Source organism: Solanum dulcamara, chromosome 1, assembly GCF_947179165.1.
Source record: "Solanum dulcamara chromosome 1, daSolDulc1.2, whole genome shotgun sequence".
NCBI classification, from domain to species: Eukaryota; Viridiplantae; Streptophyta; class Magnoliopsida; order Solanales; family Solanaceae; genus Solanum; species Solanum dulcamara.
In genome coordinates, this window is record NC_077237.1 from 83,414,947 (window position 1) to 83,436,320 (window position 21,374).

Below are 21,374 nucleotides of genomic sequence, written 5' to 3' on the forward strand. Positions count from 1 at the left end.
ATATGTATTTTAAATATTTCAAATTATTAATTATTGTAATTTATTGTATATCTTATAAAAAAAATTAATAATATATATTATTTTTTTCGTCTCAATTTATGTAATATTGATAGAATTTTGAGAGTCCACTGAATTTTTAATATTTTAACCACACTGCTGGTCAACATGTCAGCTTAGAGTCCTTAAAAATAATTTTGAGGGCACAATAGTTATTTTGTTACTTTTTGTGCTTTGCCTTGCCTGAGGTAATATATTGCAAAAGATACGACTTGCATGGCATTGATTGAAAGTTGAGGATAGTTTTGTCAATTTGAGGCAAAGACGGACAATTCAACATATAAATTCATTAAAATCACCTAAAATCCTCAGTCCTTATTATTTCATTAACAATGTTTTATCTCCTTTTTCTTCCTACTTTGTTTCTACATGTACAAAGTCTTCCTGAGAATAGCTCAATTGTTGAATTTCTTCCTGGTTTTGATGGCCCTCTTCCTTTTTATCTCCAAACTGGGTAACTTCTTCACTTTAATTAATTTCTCTATACTTTTCTATGTGTCATCAATATGAAGCTTTTAGCTCTTAATTTCTTGACTAGTATATAATCTATGTGTTCAAGAGTCTTATAACCACATAAATATTATGATATGTCTAAGAATTGAGATCATAAATTTCAAAAGTTTTAAAGCTTGTATGTATGGGTTAGTTCATTGTAAAAATTATATATGATGCTTCATATGAAAAATATATTAATTTTATAAATAAAAATTATTTTATTTGGATAAAAGTGACAAAACTTATATAATAAATAATTACGTTATACTTTAGTTTCATTTTTAAACGGTGTTCAATCAAATTACTACATATAAATTGGAACATGAAAACCTATTATAGCTTTGGAAGAGCAAGAAAATGAGGTAGTTGTAATAGTATTTTCATAGCATATTGTCTATAAACTAGTCAAAAAAAAATTTGAACTGATAAATTTGAAATTCTCAGATACATTGGAGTTGGCAAATCTGAGGAAGTACAATTATTCTATTATTTTGTTAAATCAGAATCCAACCCGAGAAAAGATCCGCTCTTGCTATGGCTAACCGGAGGACCCGGTTGCTCTTCCTTCACAGGATTGGCGTACGAAGTAGGTAAATATTATATAGATTCAAATTATAGAAGAACAAACTTAACGTGTGATAGCATGTTAGTTATATCAGCATGTTACCAATTATATTGTAATAAATATATATGTTGATGATAATTTTTTATAGGTCCATTGGATTTTGGCCAAAAGGCATACAATGGAAGCCTACCAATTCTTGTTTCAAGTCCATATTCATGGACTAAGGTGACACAACAAATCTTATTTTTTCTTCATCAAAATACATATATTTGGTAGTTCACGAACGTATATATATTCCTTAAATTTGGTAGTTCGCGAGCATACTATTTTTGGAGCAGCCTGCTTATACTGGGTTCTCGTATGCAACAACTTCAGAGGCGTACAATCGTACAGATCTACAAGAGTGTGACCTCGTCTATGAATTTCTAAGAAAGGTATTTGATAATTATTCCAAGTTCATGAACTTAATATAATCTTCATTTTGCATTGTTCATTGGCAGAGGACTTAAAGATTTAAACTTGATGGGCTCGACTTTTAAGATTTTAGCACTGGACTTATGTTAACTAGGGACTTAGTTAGGCAAGCTATCATGGTTAGTTAAGCTAACTAAGTTTGTTAGAAATTAGTTAGAGTTAGTTGGAAGAATAACGTCCACATGGACTCTATAAGTACACATGCTATACACATGTATTGGATGAATGAAGAAAATCTAATTACTTTATCTTCTTCCTTTCTTTCTTCGGTTTCTGTTTTTACAAAGCTCCATCAATGGAGTTTATCATGGTATCAGAGCAGTGGTAGTTCTCAGACCAAGAGCATCACTGTGCACTGCAGTGTAGTGTACTAAAGTGCTAAGATTCGAAGCTAAGAAGTAGTTGAATCATGAGTAAGCATCTAAGGAGAAAATCAAGTCTCGAAGCTGTGAAACAATGGAAATTACAGCAGAGTTTCAAGCCGGATCAATGGAAACTGGCAACCTAAACTCAAACACAATAAATACTACTACTAGAGCAGTAAATTTTAGTGCTCCAATTATAGATCACAATCATCCGCTGTATCTTCAACCTAATGACACTCCAGATAGTTCCTTAATCTCTTTGCAACTCACTGGATCAGAAAACTATGCAATCTGGAGTATATGCATGCGCATTGGACTACTAGGAAAGAGTAAACTAGGCTTTGTTGATGGTAGATTTCCTAAATCTAAATTTGGCCCTGAGTATTTTGATATTTGGAAAAAGCGCAATACTGTTGTTTTGTCCTGGATTATGAATATTGTGAGGCCAGGTCTGCTTAGCAGTGTAGTGTATGGTGATGATGCTCACAAAGTGTGGTGTGATCTAAAGGAGAGGTTCGATAAGATCAATGGTGCACATGTGTTTCACCTTCATAAGGAGATTCACAGTCTCAGCTAGGGAACTTTGTCAGTAACAGATTACTATATTACACTTAAGAGTCTATGGAATGAATCTAGGAAATTCAAAGAACATTGTGAGTATCAAAGACTACTTCAGTTTCTAATGGGATTGAATGAATCCTACTCAGCTGCTAGAGGCCAAATTTTGCTACAGACTCCTACTCCTAATCTAAACAAAGCATTCTCACTCATGATAGATCATGAAAGTCAGAAAAACATGATTCATACAATTTCAGATGCTTCTTTTCATAGAGCTATTGAAAGTACAGCTCTATTCAGTCAGAAAACTTATACTCATGGGAATGGTAATTTTGGACATCAACAAGGAGGTGGTGATGTTCATCCAAATAGAGGACATTATGACTCTCAATATAAGTCACATCCACAGAAGCCTCATAAGGTTGTTGTTATGTGTGAAGTGTGTGGATACAGGGGACACACTAAGGAGCAATGCTTCAAAGTTAAAGGCTATCCTATTGGCTGGAGATCAAAGAAGAAAGGTGGAACCACCATCTCCTATGCCAATCAAGTTGAAACCTCTCAACCTGCTGGCAATGCTGCTGCCAGTCTGAATTCTCCATGTCACGCCCCGAGAGGGTACCCTAGGCGTGGCCGGCACTCAGAAACCATCTCTGGCTTCCGAGAGAACCACTTGGTCTCATTACTCATTTGTTCATCAGCGGAAGACTTAATAATACTAATGTGGGATTGTCATAATCAAAGGAAAAATAGATAATTCTTAGAAGAAGTAGTTTCTAAGGAGAACTACTCCGATTACATCATCAGACTCTGTCTATGAAACTTCTAATACTCTTAGATGGTGCCAATGACATGTCCATGGCTACCTCAAAAGAAACATCACACTCAACAATAATAAAAGGATAAGGAGTTCCTTCGAATACAAGAAGGACTCACCAAATAGCTAAAAAGAAATGATCTTCAACGATGCGCCTGTTGAGGATCTCTAACACCTGTATATGCATCATAAAACGATGCAGGTCGAATGACGTCAGTACGTGGAATGTACGAGTATGTAAAATGGCAGGAAGGTAAGGACAGATATCAAGAAACTCCTCTCAAGAAAACTCAGCTCAGAACTCAACATCATCTCAACATGAATATGTAATGCAAGTTTAAAATATAATAATAAAAATAATAGTAATAAGCAATGCTTACTCAGTTGGGAGTTTCTCTAACCGACAACCATCACTTATGAGCTAGCGATGATACAACGAAGCGATGTCGTTGTCACATCCATCCAATACCTTGCCAGGGTAAAGGACATCACCATCTTGGATCCATTCATCAAAGTCCTCTTTTTGGGACTTAAGAGGCATAGCCTCCATCCTACGCTGGCTACGTAGTTCTGGGGTTTGAGTCAATTAAACTCTTACCCAACTCGGTGCTCAATACTACTCCCAAAATATGTGCTCATATTAAACTCATCATCTAGTCTCATTGGACTTTAATTTAAATCATCAAACTCATCTCATTTCATGTTCATCAATCATTATACTTCCAAAAACATCATTTACATCTCATCAAAATATCTTGCTCAAAATATCATTTTCTCAAATTCATTCAAATTCAACTCTTTTACTCTTTCAAAACTCAATAAAATACATATATAGTATTAATTCATATAACTCTCTTTTTATCAATAAAAATAATAAAAAGCCAACATCTTTACTCAAAACATATGTAAAAATATTCATGAACATCAAATCAATTAGGATTCATGGGAAAGTAGCCATGAACAATAATTCCAATAATATGAGAGATAACAATAATAATAATATTAATGCATAAATATATCAAACTCAATAGAAGAAGAATTAATTCATCTAGAATTCAAGATTTGAATAAAACTCAACTATAACTCAATTATAATAAATTTAAATATTGGGCGCATGGACGAACTCAATCCAATGCTATGAAAGCCTTACATACCTTAAATCCGAAGGTTTACTCCGAATTGGAATACTCTTGGATCCCTAGCCTTTTCTTCTCGCCGGAGCGTTTTGTGTACTACCCGGAGTATAAGAATAACCGGAGTAGTATTTTTATACTACTAAAACTAAAACTATATTTGAGAAGAAGTATATAGAGAGAAGAAATGCTTAGGAAAGCTTGATGAATAAAATGAGGAAATAAGGTGGGTATTTATAGGTGGGAAAGAGGGACCTAACAATAAATAAAATAATTATAAAGAAAAATCTGAAAATTTAATGGAATATATTGATGTCATGGATGATGTTAAATGGAGGACAATTTATGTCATGCATGATGTCAAATGCATCTAGATGTTTCCATGGTAGGTAAGATGAGTTCTTTTTAACAGAATACTCATTTTCGAAGCTACTTTTGAATAAGATAAATTCCTTATTAGGATTTGGTTTCTTCATAAGAATTGTAGATATGGAAGTCTAGTTTCATATCGTTCAAGAATCAACCAATTTGAATCAACCTACAGTGAGATATGAATTTTCTTCTATCAACACTCAATTCCGTCACAGCACTATATCTTGCAAAGATTAATTTATTTGACCTACTTATACTCCGAATTTGAAGTTATGTTCTTCATGAAAGTTGTAGGTAAGGATGTTGTGATTACCCAGAAATTTGAATCACCTAATTTGGACCAACCTATGAAAAGTTATGCCCAAAATACAGAGGCTGTATTATTTTTGTCGAGAATTGAAATACCGACATACAACATTTTAGGGGTTTTACAATATCTCCCCCTTGTGATCATTCGTCCTCGAATGAAGATGAAAATAGGAGACATAAAGAATGATTATCATCAATACATCAACTCCGATACTCAAATGGTTAATGACTCAAACTCAAGAATAAACATCGACTCAAAGGTAGAAGTAAGGAATATTACCTTGAATATCGTCATCAGAAGGCATAAATAGATGAGGATAGTTAGCCTTCATATCTTCTTCAGCTTCCCATGTAGCCTCTTCAACAAATTGATTTCGCCATAGGACTTTGACAGATGCCACTTCCTTAGTTCTTAATTTGCGAACCTGACGATCAAGAATTTGAACTGGAATCTCTTCATAACTCAAACTCTCTTTCACCCCAATGCTCTCAGCTGGGACAACAAGTGAAGGATCTCCCAAACACTTCTTAAGCATAGAGATATGAAACACGGGATGAATAGCAGCTAATTCTGGAGGCAACTCCAATTTTATAGGCTACGTTACCTACCCTCCTCATAATCTGATAAGGACCAATGTAGCGGGGACTAAGCTTCCCTTTCTTTCCAAATCTCATCACACCCTTCATGGGTGAAACTTTCAAGTATACCCAATCGTACACTTCGAACTCTAAATCTCTTCTTCTAACATCAGTGTAGGATTTTTGGCGACTTTGAGCAGTCCTCAACCTCTCTTGTATGGTTTTCACCTTCTCCATAGCTTGGTGAACCAAGTCTGGTCCAATCAAATCAGCTTCACCAACTTCAAACCAACCAATTGGTGATCTACATCTCCTCCCATACAGAGCTTCATAAGGAGCCATTTGAATACTCGAATGGAAACTATTATTGTATGCAAACTCAATAAGAGGTAAATGATCATCCCAATTACCTTTGAAGTCAATGACACAGGCTCTTAACATATCCTCCAAAGTCTGTATCGTACGCTCTGTCTGGCCATCTGTTTGTGGATGAAAAGCAGTACTAAGGTTCACTCTTGAACCCAAGCCCTTCTGAAATGACTTCCAAAACTGAGCAGTAAATTGAGCTCCCCTATCAGAGATGATAGACAAAGGAACTCCATGCAGTCTAACAATCTCTCTAAGATACAGTTTGGCACAATCCTCTACAGTGTTCGTAGTCTTAACCGGCAAGAAATGGGCCGATTTGGTCATCCTATCCACAATCACCCAAATAGAGTCATGTTGTTTGCGGGTTCGTGGTAAACCGGTAATGAAGTCCATATTAATCATTTCCCACTTCCATTCCGGTATCTCTATATTCTGAGCTACTCCACAAGGCCTTTGGTGCTCAACTTTAACTTGTTAGCAATTTGGGCACTTGGACACAAACTCTGCTATATCTCTCTTCATTCCACTCCACCAGTATACTTCTCTCAAGTCATGATACATCTTTGTTGAACCTGGATGGATGGAATACTTAGAATTATGGGCTTCTTTCATGATTCTCTCCCTAATACTATCAACACTTGGAACACATAATCTTTCTTGATATCTCAACACTCCATCTCCCCCTTTGGTAAAAGCCATTACCTTCTGCTTGTGAACCTCATCCTTCAGTTGAAGAAGAATAGGGTCCTGATCTTGCTTTTCTTTCACCTCTGCAACTAGAGATGATTCGGCTCCATTTCGTACTATTGTACCACCCTCACTAGAGTCAATAAGTTGAACTCCTAAACGCGCAAGTCTATGCACTTCCTTTGCCAACTCCTTCTTTTCCTCTTCCACATGAGTTGTACTCCCCATAGATAACCTGCTAAGAGCATCAGCAACTACATTTGCTTTACCTGGGTGGTAGAGAATGCTCATGTCATAATCCTTGAGCAACTCTAGCCATCTCCTTTGCCTCAAATTCAGCTCCTTCTGGCTGAATACATACCGTAAGCTCTTATGGTCTGTGAACACATCCACATGTACACCATAAAGATAGTGACGCCAAATCTTAAGAGCAAATACCACAGCTGCCAACTCAAGGTCATGAGTGGGGTAGTTCCTCTCATGAGTCTTAAGCTGCCTAGAGGCATAGGCAATGACCTTACCTTTCTGCATCAATACACATCCCAACCCAACTCTTGAAGCATCACAATAGATTACAAAACCATCCATTCCTTCGGGTAGGGATAGTACTGGAGTAGTAGTCAATCTAGCTTTCAACTCTTGAAAACTTTTCTCACAAGCATCAGACCATTGAAACTTAGCCTTCTTCTGAGTCAGCTTAGTCAATGGTGAGGATATGGATGAAAATCCCTCAACAAACCTCCTGTAGTAACCAGCCAAACCTAAGAAACTCCTTATGTCGGTTGGAGAGGTGGGTCGGGGCCAGTTCTTAACTGCCTCAATCTTTTGAGTATCAACTTGGATTCCATCCCCAGATATAATATGACCTAGGAATGCTACAGACTCAAGCCAAAACTCACACTTTGAAAACTTAGCATACAACTCCTTCTCCTTAAGAGTTTGAAGGACAATCCTAAGGTGATTAGCATTCTCACTCTTACTTCTAGAGTAGACCAAAATATCATCGATGAAGACAATTACAAACGTATCTAGGTATGGCTTGAATACTCGGTTCATGAGGTCCATAAAAGCTGCTGGAGCATTTGTCAATCCAAAGGACATAACAAGAAATTCAAAATGACCATAGCGGGTTCGAAAAGCCATCTTCGTGATGTCACATTCTCTCACTTTCAACTGGTGATAGCCTGATCTGAGGTCTATCTTAGAGAAACATGTGGCACCTTGAAGTTGGTCAAATAAATCATCTATTCTGGGGAGAGGGTACTTGTTTTTAATGGTGACCTTGTTTAGTTGTCGGTAATCAATGCACATTCTAAGGGACCCATCTTTCTTTCGTACGAATAGGACAGGAGCGCCCCAGGGTGAGACACTTGGCCTAATAAACCCCTTATCTAGGAGGTCTTTCAGTTGTTCTTTCAACTCTTTCAACTCAGCAGGAGCCATCCTATAAGAAGGAATGGAGATAGGTTGTGTATTAGGAAGGATATCAATACCAAAGTTTATCTCTCTATCAGGAGGAATTCCGGGTAGATCCTCAGGAAAGACTTCAGGAAACTCATTCACAATGGGAACTGACTCAAGAGATGGAGTCTGATCATTAATATTTTTGACTCGAACTATATGATATATACATCCCTTAGAGATTAATTTTCTGGCCTTAAGGTAGGAAATAAATTTACCCCTAGGCACTATAGAATTCCCCTTCCACTCTAAGATAGGCTCGTTTGGAAATTGAAACTTGACAATTCGGGTCCTACAATCAATCGAAGCATAACAAGAATAAAGCCAGTCCATACCAAGAATCACATCAAAATCAACCATGTCCAACTCAACTAAGTCAGCCATGGTATCCCTATAATAGATTGACACAGTACAATTTCTATAGACCCTCTCAGCTAAGATAGAATCACCAACAGGAGTAGACACACTGAAAGGCTCAAGAAGACACTCAGGAAAGATCTCAAATTTACTAGCCAAGTAAGGAGTCACAAAAGATAATGTAGCACCCGGATCAAGTAATGCATACACATCAAAAGAAAGGACTCGAAGCATACCAGTAACAACATCGGGTGCGTTTTCTTGGTCTTGGCGACTACCCATAGCATACAGGCGGTTGGTTCCCCCACCTGCACTTGAAGCTGCACCTCTATGATTACCTCTATTCTGTGGAGCTGCAGAAGAAAACTGAGCTCTACTACTTCCATCTCCCTGCCTTTTTAAAGGACACTCATTCTGGAAGTGACCTATCTTTCCACATCCGTAGCAAGCATTGGTGCCCACACGACACTCTCCCAAATGGAGCCTTCCACATCTAGCACATGGTGGTTTCCCTCTAGAACCTTGAGCCATACTTAATTGGGACTGAGAACCTTGAGATCGAAAGTTTTGGTGACTTAGAGATCTTTGATCATACCTGGTATTAGGTGTAAAAGTATTTGTTGGGGAAGGTGCATAATTGGAAGACCTTTTCTGAAAGAAAGACTTGTTACCCTTCCCTTGCTTCTGCTCATTCTCATGCCCAGCAGACTTAGCCTTCTTGCTTAGGTGTTCTTCTCGGTCCTTTTTCTTATCATCCTCAACCTGCTGAGCATACACCATCAATCTAGAAAAATCCATGTCAGAAATCATTAGCATTGCCTTACATTCTTTCTTTACATGTTTGCCTAGGCCAGAGACAAACTTCCTCATCTTAGACCTCATATGGAGAATCATTTCTGGGGCATATTTGGACAATTGAATAAACTTCAAACTATATTCTTTCACAGTCATACTCTCTTGCTTGAGGTTCACAAACTCCTCAATTTTTGCTTCACGTAGCTCTTGGGGAAAAAAGTTATCAAGAAATGCTCTTTCAAACTCATCCCAAAGAGCAGGCTCTGCATCTTCACCTCTACTTTCTTCCCACTGGTTATACCAGACATTTGCGACATCCTTGAGTTGATAAGACACCAACTCAACACCCTCAATCTCTGTAGCATGCATCGCTTTTAGTATCTTCCATATCTCATCAATGAAATTTTGGGGGTCTTCATCAACGTTAGAACCCGTGAAGACCGGTGGATTCATTCTCAGAAAATCTCTGATCCTCGTGGCAGCAGACGGCTCTTGATAACTAGAGCTAGGAGTTGGTGAACTCTGGCTACTATTTCGAGCAGCCACCAACTGGGTGAGCATAGCAATCGCTCCTCGAAAATCATCCTCAGAAGTAGGAGTGGTCTGAACAGTAGGTACTTGGGGTACCTCAGTAGACCTTGCAGGTCGGCCCCTAGTTCTCCGTGGAGGCATCACTGACTGTGGAACCTCAGTGCTGGGAGCGTTCCTCTGACTAGCTGAGCGTTTAGGAGGCATGTCTGAAACGTGTAAACGCACGAATTAGAAAGAAAGCTTTTATAGAGTTAAACTCTATCGCACGAACTCAGATTATGAAAGAAGTGAAATAATTCCTAATGTCCTATAGCTTCCTGATTATAAGTGTGGTACACGACACACCTATAAACAAGACTCTACTAGACACGGCTTCATAGACACCCTAGGACTCTTGAACTCTGTGCTCTTATACCAAGTTTGTCACGCCCCGAGAGGGTACCCTAGGCGTGGCCGGCACTCAGAAACCATCTCTGGCTTCCGAGAGAACCACTTGGTCTCATTACTCATTTGTTCATCAGCGGAAGACTTAATAATACTAATGTGGGATTGTCATAATCAAAGGAAAAATAGATAATTCTTAGAAGAAGTAGTTTCTAAGGAGAACTACTCCGATTACATCATCAGACTCTGTCTATGAAACTTCTAATACTCTTAGATGGTGCCAATGACATGTCCATGGCTACCTCAAAAGAAACATCACACTCAACAATAATAAAAGGATAAGGAGTTCCTTCGAATACAAGAAGGACTCACCAAATAGCTAAAAAGAAATGATCTTCAACGATGCGCCTGTTGAGGATCTCTAACACCTGTATATGCATCATAAAACGATGCAGGTCGAATGACGTCAGTACGTGGAATGTACGAGTATGTAAAATGGCAGGAAGGTAAGGACAGATATCAAGAAACTCCTCTCAAGAAAACTCAGCTCAGAACTCAACATCATCTCAACATGAATATGTAATGCAAGTTTAAAATATAATAATAAAAATAATAGTAATAAGCAATGCTTACTCAGTTGGGAGTTTCTCTAACCGACAACCATCACTTATGAGCTAGCGATGATACAACGAAGCGATGTCGTTGTCACATCCATCCAATACCTTGCCAGGGTAAAGGACATCACCATCTTGGATCCATTCATCAAAGTCCTCTTTTTGGGACTTAAGAGGCATAGCCTCCATCCTACGCTGGCTACGTAGTTCTGGGGTTTGAGTCAATTAAACTCTTACCCAACTCGGTGCTCAATACTACTCCCAAAATATGTGCTCATATTAAACTCATCATCTAGTCTCATTGGACTTTAATTTAAATCATCAAACTCATCTCATTTCATGTTCATCAATCATTATACTTCCAAAAACATCATTTACATCTCATCAAAATATCTTGCTCAAAATATCATTTTCTCAAATTCATTCAAATTCAACTCTTTTACTCTTTCAAAACTCAATAAAATACATATATAGTATTAATTCATATAACTCTCTTTTTATCAATAAAAATAATAAAAAGCCAACATCTTTACTCAAAACATATGTAAAAATATTCATGAACATCAAATCAATTAGGATTCATGGGAAAGTAGCCATGAACAATAATTCCAATAATATGAGAGATAACAATAATAATAATATTAATGCATAAATATATCAAACTCAATAGAAGAAGAATTAATTCATCTAGAATTCAAGATTTGAATAAAACTCAACTATAACTCAATTATAATAAATTTAAATATTGGGCGCATGGACGAACTCAATCCAATGCTATGAAAGCCTTACATACCTTAAATCCGAAGGTTTACTCCGAATTGGAATACTCTTGGATCCCTAGCCTTTTCTTCTCGCCGGAGCGTTTTGTGTACTACCCGGAGTATAAGAATAACCGGAGTAGTATTTTTATACTACTAAAACTAAAACTATATTTGAGAAGAAGTATATAGAGAGAAGAAATGCTTAGGAAAGCTTGATGAATAAAATGAGGAAATAAGGTGGGTATTTATAGGTGGGAAAGAGGGACCTAACAATAAATAAAATAATTATAAAGAAAAATCTGAAAATTTAATGGAATATATTGATGTCATGGATGATGTTAAATGGAGGACAATTTATGTCATGCATGATGTCAAATGCATCTAGATGTTTCCATGGTAGGTAAGATGAGTTCTTTTTAACAGAATACTCATTTTCGAAGCTACTTTTGAATAAGATAAATTCCTTATTAGGATTTGGTTTCTTCATAAGAATTGTAGATATGGAAGTCTAGTTTCATATCGTTCAAGAATCAACCAATTTGGATCAACCTACAGTGAGATATGAATTTTCTTCTATCAACACTCAATTCCGTCACAGCACTATATCTTGCAAAGAGTAATTTATTTGACCTACTTATACTCCGAATTTGAAGTTATGTTCTTCATGAAAGTTGTAGGTAAGGATGTTGTGATTACCCAGAAATTTGAATCACCTAATTTGGACCAACCTATGAAAAGTTATGCCCAAAATACAGAGGCTGTATTATTTTTGTCGAGAATTGAAATACCGACATACAACATTTTAGGGGTTGTTACACTCCAGCTCTAGAAGCCTTCTTCACACAAGATCAGTATCAGCAGATCATGCAAATATTGGCAAAAGAAAGTGAAAATGCAGGAGAGAACTCAGCTAAAGCAGCTATTACAGATAGTACCTTGTCTGCTTTAGTCTCCAAATATGTGCCTATGGATTGGATAGTTGACACTGAAGCCACAGACCATATGATAGCTAGACTTGATGTGCTTGATACAGTTCAAATAGTACCTAGTTCTAAGATGAGAGAAGTCCATCTGCCTATTGGTAACGTAGTATCAGTCTCACATACTGGAGAACAAAAGTATTTGGTGGCCAAAGTATTAATAATATGTTGTTTGTTTCAGATTTTAAGTGTAACTTGCTATTTGTGTCACAACTTATCAAAGAACTTCATTGCATGGCAGCTTTCTTTCCTGATTTTTGTATTTTTTAGGATCTCTCCAATGGACTGGTCAGGGGGATTAGTAGAGAAGATCAAGTCTCTACATCCTCAAGAAAGATCTCACCAACACAGTTCCAGTTTCTCCTCATTCAGCATATTCAACCAATAACTCTTCTTCTCCATCAAGTCAATCTAAGTCTATCTCCCTATGGCATAGAATATTAGGACATACCCTCATAGATATAATAAAGAGGTCTACTGGTCTTGATATTTTACATACCACTGTGTATATACCTTGTACTGTTTATCCCTTAGCTAAACAAACTAAGCTGCATTTTCCTGTTAGCTTTCATGCTTCTAAATCTGTGTTTGAACTAGTTCATTGTGATATATGGGATCCTTATAGAGTACCAACTCATTCTGGAATGAAGTACTTTGTTACTATAGTAGATGATTTCTCCATATTTACTTGGTTATTTCTTATCACATCTAAAGCTGATACTATAGTGGTGCTGAGAAAGTTTTTTTCACAAGTTCACAATCTCTTCTCTACTACTGTTAAAACCTTCAGAATTGACAATGGAAGTGAGTTTCTTAATCATGATTTTCAGTCTCTATTGTCTACTCTTGGTATTTTTCATCAGAGTACATGTGTCTATACCTCTCAACAAAATGGTGTTGCTGAAAGGAAACATAGAACTATCCTAGATATGGCTAGAGCTATCAGATTCCAGGCTAGTATTCCTTTGAAATTCTGGGGTGAATGTGTCACCACTACTGTCTATCTTATTAATAGACTTCCTTCCAAACTTCTCCGTTACAAATCTCTCTTTGAAATATTATATTCATCACCCCCTTCTCTCTCACATATAAGAATTTTTGGGTGATTATGTTATGCTACATGTCCAAAGGTCTTAGATAAGTTTTCTCCTAGACCTATTCATACAGTCATGTTGGGGTACTCTCTATCACAAAAGGGTTATCTCTTATATGACCTGTATTTCGAATCTCTATTTGTCAATAGAAATATAGTGTTCAAGGAGGATGTTTTTCCATTCAAATACTTGCAAATCTCTTCTAATCCTATTTTTTCTGTTCTTACTCTTTCTACACAAGTTGTTGATTCTTCTCTTGTGCCACATTCTCCTTCTCTTGTAGTATCACAAGCATCTCCTCCCACTACTTCTTCTCCATATATCCCTTGTCCAAATTCTTCTTCTCCCTCCCCAGACCTTCCTATTATCCCTCAGCCAAATATGCTTTCATTTCCTCCTAGGAAGTCTTAACAAACTAAACCTGCTCTTTGGCTTCAAGATTTTTTCACTGCACATCACAACACTTTTTCTTCATTTTCCATTTCTAATCATTTATCCTATGCTCATTTGTCTCCCTCATATGTTCATGCTCTAGCTGCCTACTCAGTCATAACTAAACCTACTTCATATACTGAAGCATCACTTGATCCTCAATGGGTTCAGGTTATGGAACTAAATATTATTGCCTTACAAGATAATCATACTTGAGTGTAGTAAACTTGCCCCCAGCAAGAAACCTATTGGCTACAAGTGGGTATATAAGGTGAAGTACAAGGCTTCAGGAGAGGTAGAAAGATTTAAGGCAAGGCTAGTGGCCAAAGGGTACAACCAACAAGAAGGCCTGGACTACAGTGAGACATTTAGCCCTGTTGCCAAGATGTTACTGTTCGATCCATTGTTTCTCTTGCTACTTCTAAAGGCTGGTGCATTCATCAAATAGATGTTCACAATGCCTTCCTCAATGGTGATCTCTTGGAAGAGGTATACATGACTATTCCTGCTGGTTTTGCAAGACAGGGGAAGCATGGTAAAATCTACAAACTCCACAAGTCACTTTATGGCCTCAAACAAGCTCCTAGGCAATGGAATCTGAAATTAACAGAAACCTTGGTACAGTTAGGATTCATTCAGAGCCACTATGATTACTCATTGTTTACTAGACAAGTTGAAGGTGACATGGTTATTGTACTAGTTTATGTAGATGATCTCTTAATCACTGGCAGCAGGCAAACACTTATAGATTGCATAAGAAAGGACCTACAGAAATAATTCAAGATGAAGGATCTAGGAGAACTTAATTTTTTTTAGGAATTGAGGTTGCTGGATCTAGTCGAGGTATACATTTGTCTGAAAGGAAATATGCATTGGAGTTAATAGCTGAGATTGGCCTAGGGGGAGCTAAGCCTGCAGGTACACCACTTGAACAGAATCTGAAACTAACATCTGTAAAGTATGATAAATGTGTCTCTCCTAAAAGGGAACAATGAAGATCCTGTATTGAAGGATCCTGGCAGATATCAAAGGTTAGTAGGAAGACTTATCTATTTTACAATGACCAGACCTGATCTTGCATTCTCAGTTCAGTTGTTGAGCCAATATATGCGTCCTAAGGAGTCACACATGGAAGCAGCACTCAGGGTGGTAAGATACATTAAGAAAGCTCTAGGTCTTGGACTCTTCATTCCATCAAAAGCTATAGATCAGGTCTTGCCTACTGTGACTCAGACTGGGAAAAATGTATAGAGACTAGGAGATCTGACACTAGATACTTAATCAAATTTGGTGGAGCTCTGATCTCTTGGAAGTCTAAGAAACAAAAGACAGTCTCCAGAAGTTCAGCAGAGGATGAATTCAGGAGCATGGAAAACTGTGCAGCAGAGGTCACTTGGCTAATTAACTTGTTCAGAGAGCTTCGTGTTCAGATTGAGCTACCATTTAGAATGGTATGTGATAGAAAGTCAGCAATTAAATTGTAGCCAATCCTATCTTCCATGAAAGGATCAAAATATAGACATAGATTGTCATTTTGTAAGGGAAAAAATTTGTCAAGGAATTTGGAAAACTATATTCACTCATACTAAATATCAACTAGCTGATCTACTCACAAAGAATCTTGGCAAAGCACAACATCAACTACTCCTAAGTGGCTTGGGTGTCATGGATTTGTTTAAATCATGAGCTTGAGGGGGAGTGTTAACTAGGGACTTAGTTAAGCAAGCTATCATGGTTAGTTAAGCTAACTGAGTTTGTTAGAAGTTTGTTAGAAATTAGTTAGAGTTAGTTGGAAGAATAACTTCCACATGGACTCTATAAGTACACATGCTATGCACATGTATTGGATGAATGAAGAAAATCTAATTACTTTCTCTTCTTCCTTTCTTTCTTCGGTTTCTGTTTTTACAAAGCTCCGTCAATGGAGTTTATCAACTTATCACGTACTTGGTCATTTTTTACACATAAATATTTGTATTTCGTATTGAAAATACTGGATTCTGTTGAACCCATTAAACAAGGCTTCGTCCAACTGTGTTTATAGGAGATATAGAAGTAACACCGAGCTAGCTTCTCCATATTTTTGAAGCTATAGTTCTCGTAACTGATTAATAAACGAAATCGAAAGGATAATAACTGCAAACATAGAAAATTGGGAGAAAAAGCAGAACTACATTCACGGACACAGCAAAAAGTTAGAAGAAAATGTAAAACTAGTAAGTAAATTTGCTACTGAATTGGTTTCCCAATTGATTTTCTGCCATCCACATAATATAGTGTATTGAGTGGTGGATGAATCTGCCATGAGGAAATCAAATATACTAACATACTCGGTGAAATTTCACAAGTGGCGTTTAGAGAGAATAAGATGCAGGTAGACCTTATATGCCCTACCTTTGTAGGGTAGAGACTAGAGAGTCCGTTTCTCATAGACTTATGGCTCAAACGAAGTGTAACCAAAGAAAAATAACAACAGCTAAAAAACAAGATAAACAAAACAAATGAAGCAACAGATAGTAAAAAATAAGATACTAGCGGATACTAAATAATACTACTAAATAAAGGGAAGATGAGAAGAGGAGATTATATTCCCTGCCTTTCTCACATAAAAGTATGATAACACATTAACACTCCGTAAATTACTTACTACCCTTCTACCTAATTCTGAAACCTCCATGTTGAAAAAATGTGTACTAACACAAAAATATATTTGGTCAAAATAATAAAAATAAAATAGAAAAATAATGACACCAGAAATTTTTATGTGGAAACTTTTTTAAATAAGAAAAAAACCACGGGCCAAGAAGAGTAATTGATATCATTATAGTAAGACATTTTACACCGTGTAGTCACGAGTACAATACTCAAAATGACTACTACACACTCAAAAGAAATAACAGTGAGAGCAAGCTCAGATAAATGTTTGTGTTTTGGAGGATCAAATTCAAACCTAAATGGCTATACATATGCTGATATGACAAGTGACCTTCATAACAGAAAATCCACTACTGGATATTTGTTTACTTTTTCTGGGGGAGCTATATCATGGCAGTCGAAGTTGCAGAAGTGTGTTGTACTGTCTACAACTGAAGCTGAGTATATTGTGGCTACCGAAGCTGGCAAGGAGATGATATGACTCAAGTAATTTCTTCAAGAGCTTGGCTAGCATTAGGAGTATGTTGTCTATTGTGACAGTCAAAGTGCAATAGACTTAAGCAAGAACTTCATGTACCATGCAAGGACAAAACACATAGATGTGAGATATCACTGAATTCGAGAAAAGATAGAAGACGAATCTATTCAAGTTGAAAAGATCTCTACAAACGAGAATCCTACAGATATGCTAACCAAAGTGGTAACAAGGGACAAGTTCGAATTGTGCAAATAACTTGTTGGCATGAGCTCTCTCTGATAAGATGAAAATACCTCCTTATAGTGAATAGGACTAGAGGGGGAGATTTGTGGGGTCCAACCCCATTTTTTCAAAGTAACAAAGTTGCAGCTCACTTTTGTTTTTGTCAACAAAATACAACAATTTGCTGCAAACTTTCATCTTTCTATTGGCCAAAGAAAGTGCAGCAATTGTTGAAATTGTAATATTGACCTGTGTCATCAGTGACATAGCAGACTCTTTCTTTCTCTATAAATTGAGAGCTTGTAGCTCATTTGAAGATACATCCAATTCACAGAGAGAAAAAATTATTTAGAGAGATGTGAGGTTTTCATAGACTATATATAAGAAAATAGTCTGTGAAGAAAAATAGAGTATGAGCAATATTTTAGTAAGATGTTAAATCAAAAGAGTGTTATTCCTTTTGAGTGCGTAATAGTCATTTTGAGTATTGTACTCGTGACTACACGGTATAAAATTCATTACTATAGTGATATCAGTTGCTCCTCTTGGCCCATAGTTTTTTTTCTTATTTAAAAGGGCTTTCACGTAAAAATTCTTGGCATCATTATTTTCATATTTTATTTCCACTATTTTGGCCAAATATATTTTTATGTTAGTCCGCATTTTCTAACACTCCGAACCTTCCTATCTAGGGTCATATACTCAGTAAGTTGAAGATGAGCCATGAGGAAATGAAGACACTAATTAGTAGCAATCAGCTATAACAAAGGTGTATTGTGAACTAACTTGCGATTTATTTTGCAGTGGTTCATGAATAATCCAGAATTCAATTCGAACCCTTTTTATGTTTGTGGGGACTCATATTCAGGCATTACTGTTCCAGTTATTGTTCAACTAATATCAGATGGTAAGGACCAGTTAGTATTGTACGTAATATGAATGTGTAGCATCACTAGCTAAAAATAAATTTTGTTTGAAAATGCAGGAATTGAAGAAGGCAAAGAGCCACTAATCAACCTTCAGGTTTTCTATTCCCCTCCTTCAAATCGTTCAATTTCCACACACACACATATATATATATATATCATGCATGGAAAAAAGTCTTAATTTAATGGTTTTAAGGGCTATTCACTTGGAAATCCAAAAACATTTCCTGAAGAAAGCAATTACCAAATTCCTTACTGTCATGGTATGGGGCTAATACCCGACGAACTTTATGAGGTTAGTAATTTTCAAATTTTGTATCATACCAGCACAGTTTGGGACAAAAAATGATAATTTGGATCTTGTTGTATCAGTCGTTGAATGAGATTTGCAAAGGCGAATACCTAAACATAGATCCTACCAACAAACTATGTGTTGAAAACTATAAAATGTTCAAGAATGTAAGGTTATATTCCTTTTTGTATTTGTAACATTTCGAATTGGTTTTAAACTTAGGTAATATAATAATATTCTTGTAATGCAATTTTGTAGCTTGTTAGTAGTATAAATGATCAGCAAATACTAGAGCCTTTCTGTGGAACAGACTCTGAAGAACTACCCCCACGTCAATCGTCTAGTGAAAGAAGGTCTCTTGAAGAGGGTTTCATCTTTCAAAAATATGATGAATTTATCTGTCGAGAAAGTCGTGTAAGTCCCTCAACTGTTACTTCAAAGTATGAATATTCAATGACTTCAAATTTCGGAGTCACCTCTAAATTAAATTGTACACATACAGATCAAGTAAATGCCACAATCAATCTCAATGTATCAAAGAGGCATATGTTCTATTTTCTTTGACGAATTCCTCAGGATAAACAGATAGTGTAATTATATATACATATATGCTTTCTGATTATAGGTCGCCACACGCAACCTCTCCACTTATTGGGCAAATGACCCAAGAGTTCAAGAGGCTCTCCATGTTAGAAAGGTATTTCAATTCGTTTTATTTGTACATGTATAGTAAATGTTGCTTAGAGCTATATATATATATATATATATATATATATATATGCATGGTGCAAGATTTTAAAAGTTTTTTTTTTTCCTTTCTTTCTCGTTCTTCTTTGATTAGGGAACTATAAGAAGACCATGGGCGAGATGTAGGCAAAGTATTATGATTACAAGTTACACAGCTACTTTCATGAATAGTATACCTTACCATGTAAACCTTAGTTCAAAAGGTTATCGCTCACTTATATACAGGTCTAATACTTTCATGCTAATGATAAGATTTATAGCTAAAGTTACTATATAGTATATACATCATAACAATTTGTTTTTGATTGAGCAGTGGCGATCATGACATGGTTGTTCCTTTTCAATCGACACAAGCATGGATAAAGTATCTAAATTATTCAATTATTACTGATTGGCGTCCATGGACGATTGATGGACAAGTTGCAGGGTATGATTATACAAATTTACTTCCTTGGATTTTCATTCAGATTGGATAAGACGATATAATTGTTATGAAATTCTAAATTATAGAGCTTTGATCTGCAGTTACACAAGGTCTTTCTCTAATCATATGACATACGCAACAGTAAAGGCAAGAATTTATACACCCGTTTATATATATTTATATATATATAATTATCTTCATTCTCAAACTCAGTAGTAAAATTGTCTTGTGCTCATATTCTCATATTTCTCAAATGTTTTTGTTCTATATTTTTTTCCCCAATTAGGGAGGAGGACACACCGCTCCAGAGTACAAACGCGAAGAGTGCTTTCATATGTTTAAAAGATGGATAGCTCAACAACCTTTGTAATCTTTTTGGACATATCAATTAAACTACAGTTCAAATTCTGGGAGTCATAACCCCCACTATGCATTGCCCACCTTGCATATTGTTGAAGTGATGTATTTTGAAATTGGAGTTGGATAATCTGAGGACGTGCATCCTTCATGGGATTGGCGTATTAAGTGGGTAAATATTCAATCGATTTAAGTTATATATACTGACAATGTAAAGATTTTTTATCTAATTTAATTTAAAGTGTGAGTTTATAACTCATGTTAAATGTATGTAACATACTAGCATGCGGTGGACCTACATGGATGTGAGGGGGTTCACCCGAACCTATTCGGAAAAAAATTACACAGTATATATAGGATAGATTTTCTATATTTTTGTACATATACTAATTTTGAACCATCTAAATCAAAGAAGAGAGATAACCTAATGGTACTAGACTCCCAAACTTGGACCGCGAATATTATCCCCAATTTGCAACGTTCAATTTTCGCTGGTGAATAGGCTGCTTAAATTTTTAAAATTGAATTTTTTGCTGGCTATCCCCAATTTGCAAGGTTCAATTTTCGCTGGTGAATAGGCTGCTTAATTTTTTAAAATTAATTTTTTTGCCGGTGTATAACTATTAAGGTAAAAGAACTTACAACTTTTTCCCTGTGATGTTTGTATTTGCATTTTAGTTCACACATTTATATTTTTATTTTTCGAATCCCTTAAGTGAAAATCTTAGATCCGCCACTATTTTCTAGAGGTTATTTGTATCCAAATTTGATTATCATTGTTGTTCATGTTTCAAATAGCCAATCATTCCATTTATACCTGTCACGCCCCGGGAGGGTACCCTAGACGTAATCGGCACCCGAAGGCCATTTCTGACCTCCGAGCGAACCACCTGGTCCAGTCACACATTCATTCAATCACATTCTCTTAGCGGAAACTCAATTAATGAAATATTATTCACAATATGGGGGCCGAAGGCCAAACATTCATCAACTCATCAAACAAATATAATAAAACTCATCAAAATAACTATTCAACCTCCCCACACTCCAGTCTATGAAGCCTCTATCAAAGTCTAAAAGGTGC

General features: G+C 36.3%; 2 protein-coding genes across 4 annotated transcripts; both read left to right on the top strand.

Annotated features, from left to right (window-relative positions):
• The first annotated feature begins 356 nt into the window (after nucleotides 1-356).
• On the top strand, nucleotides 357-20,359 carry LOC129880633 (serine carboxypeptidase-like 2). 3 transcript variants are annotated; one of them, XM_055954767.1, is made up of 14 exons: nucleotides 357-511; nucleotides 997-1,142; nucleotides 1,266-1,342; nucleotides 1,429-1,551; nucleotides 18,349-18,451; nucleotides 18,530-18,567; nucleotides 18,667-18,765; nucleotides 18,843-18,929; nucleotides 19,021-19,176; nucleotides 19,388-19,459; nucleotides 19,604-19,734; nucleotides 19,823-19,936; nucleotides 20,035-20,080; nucleotides 20,220-20,359. In XM_055954767.1, the coding sequence occupies exons 1-14, from the start codon at nucleotides 390-392 to the stop codon at nucleotides 20,301-20,303; spliced, it is 1,398 nt and encodes a 465-aa protein (XP_055810742.1). In that variant the 5' UTR covers nucleotides 357-389; the 3' UTR covers nucleotides 20,304-20,359. The 3 variants fall into 3 exon arrangements, with proteins under 3 accessions (XP_055810742.1, XP_055810726.1, XP_055810735.1); XM_055954751.1 differs by having other exon boundaries at nucleotides 385-511; nucleotides 1,456-1,551; XM_055954760.1 differs by lacking the exon at nucleotides 1,429-1,551 and having other exon boundaries at nucleotides 385-511.
• Nucleotides 1,579-13,208, top strand: LOC129880647 (uncharacterized). Its single transcript, XM_055954777.1, has 2 exons — nucleotides 1,579-3,116; nucleotides 12,507-13,208. Exons 1-2 carry the CDS (start codon nucleotides 2,639-2,641, stop codon nucleotides 13,049-13,051), a joined length of 1,023 nt encoding a protein of 340 aa, XP_055810752.1. The 5' UTR covers nucleotides 1,579-2,638; the 3' UTR covers nucleotides 13,052-13,208.
• Nucleotides 20,360-21,374: the final 1,015 nt, after the last annotated feature.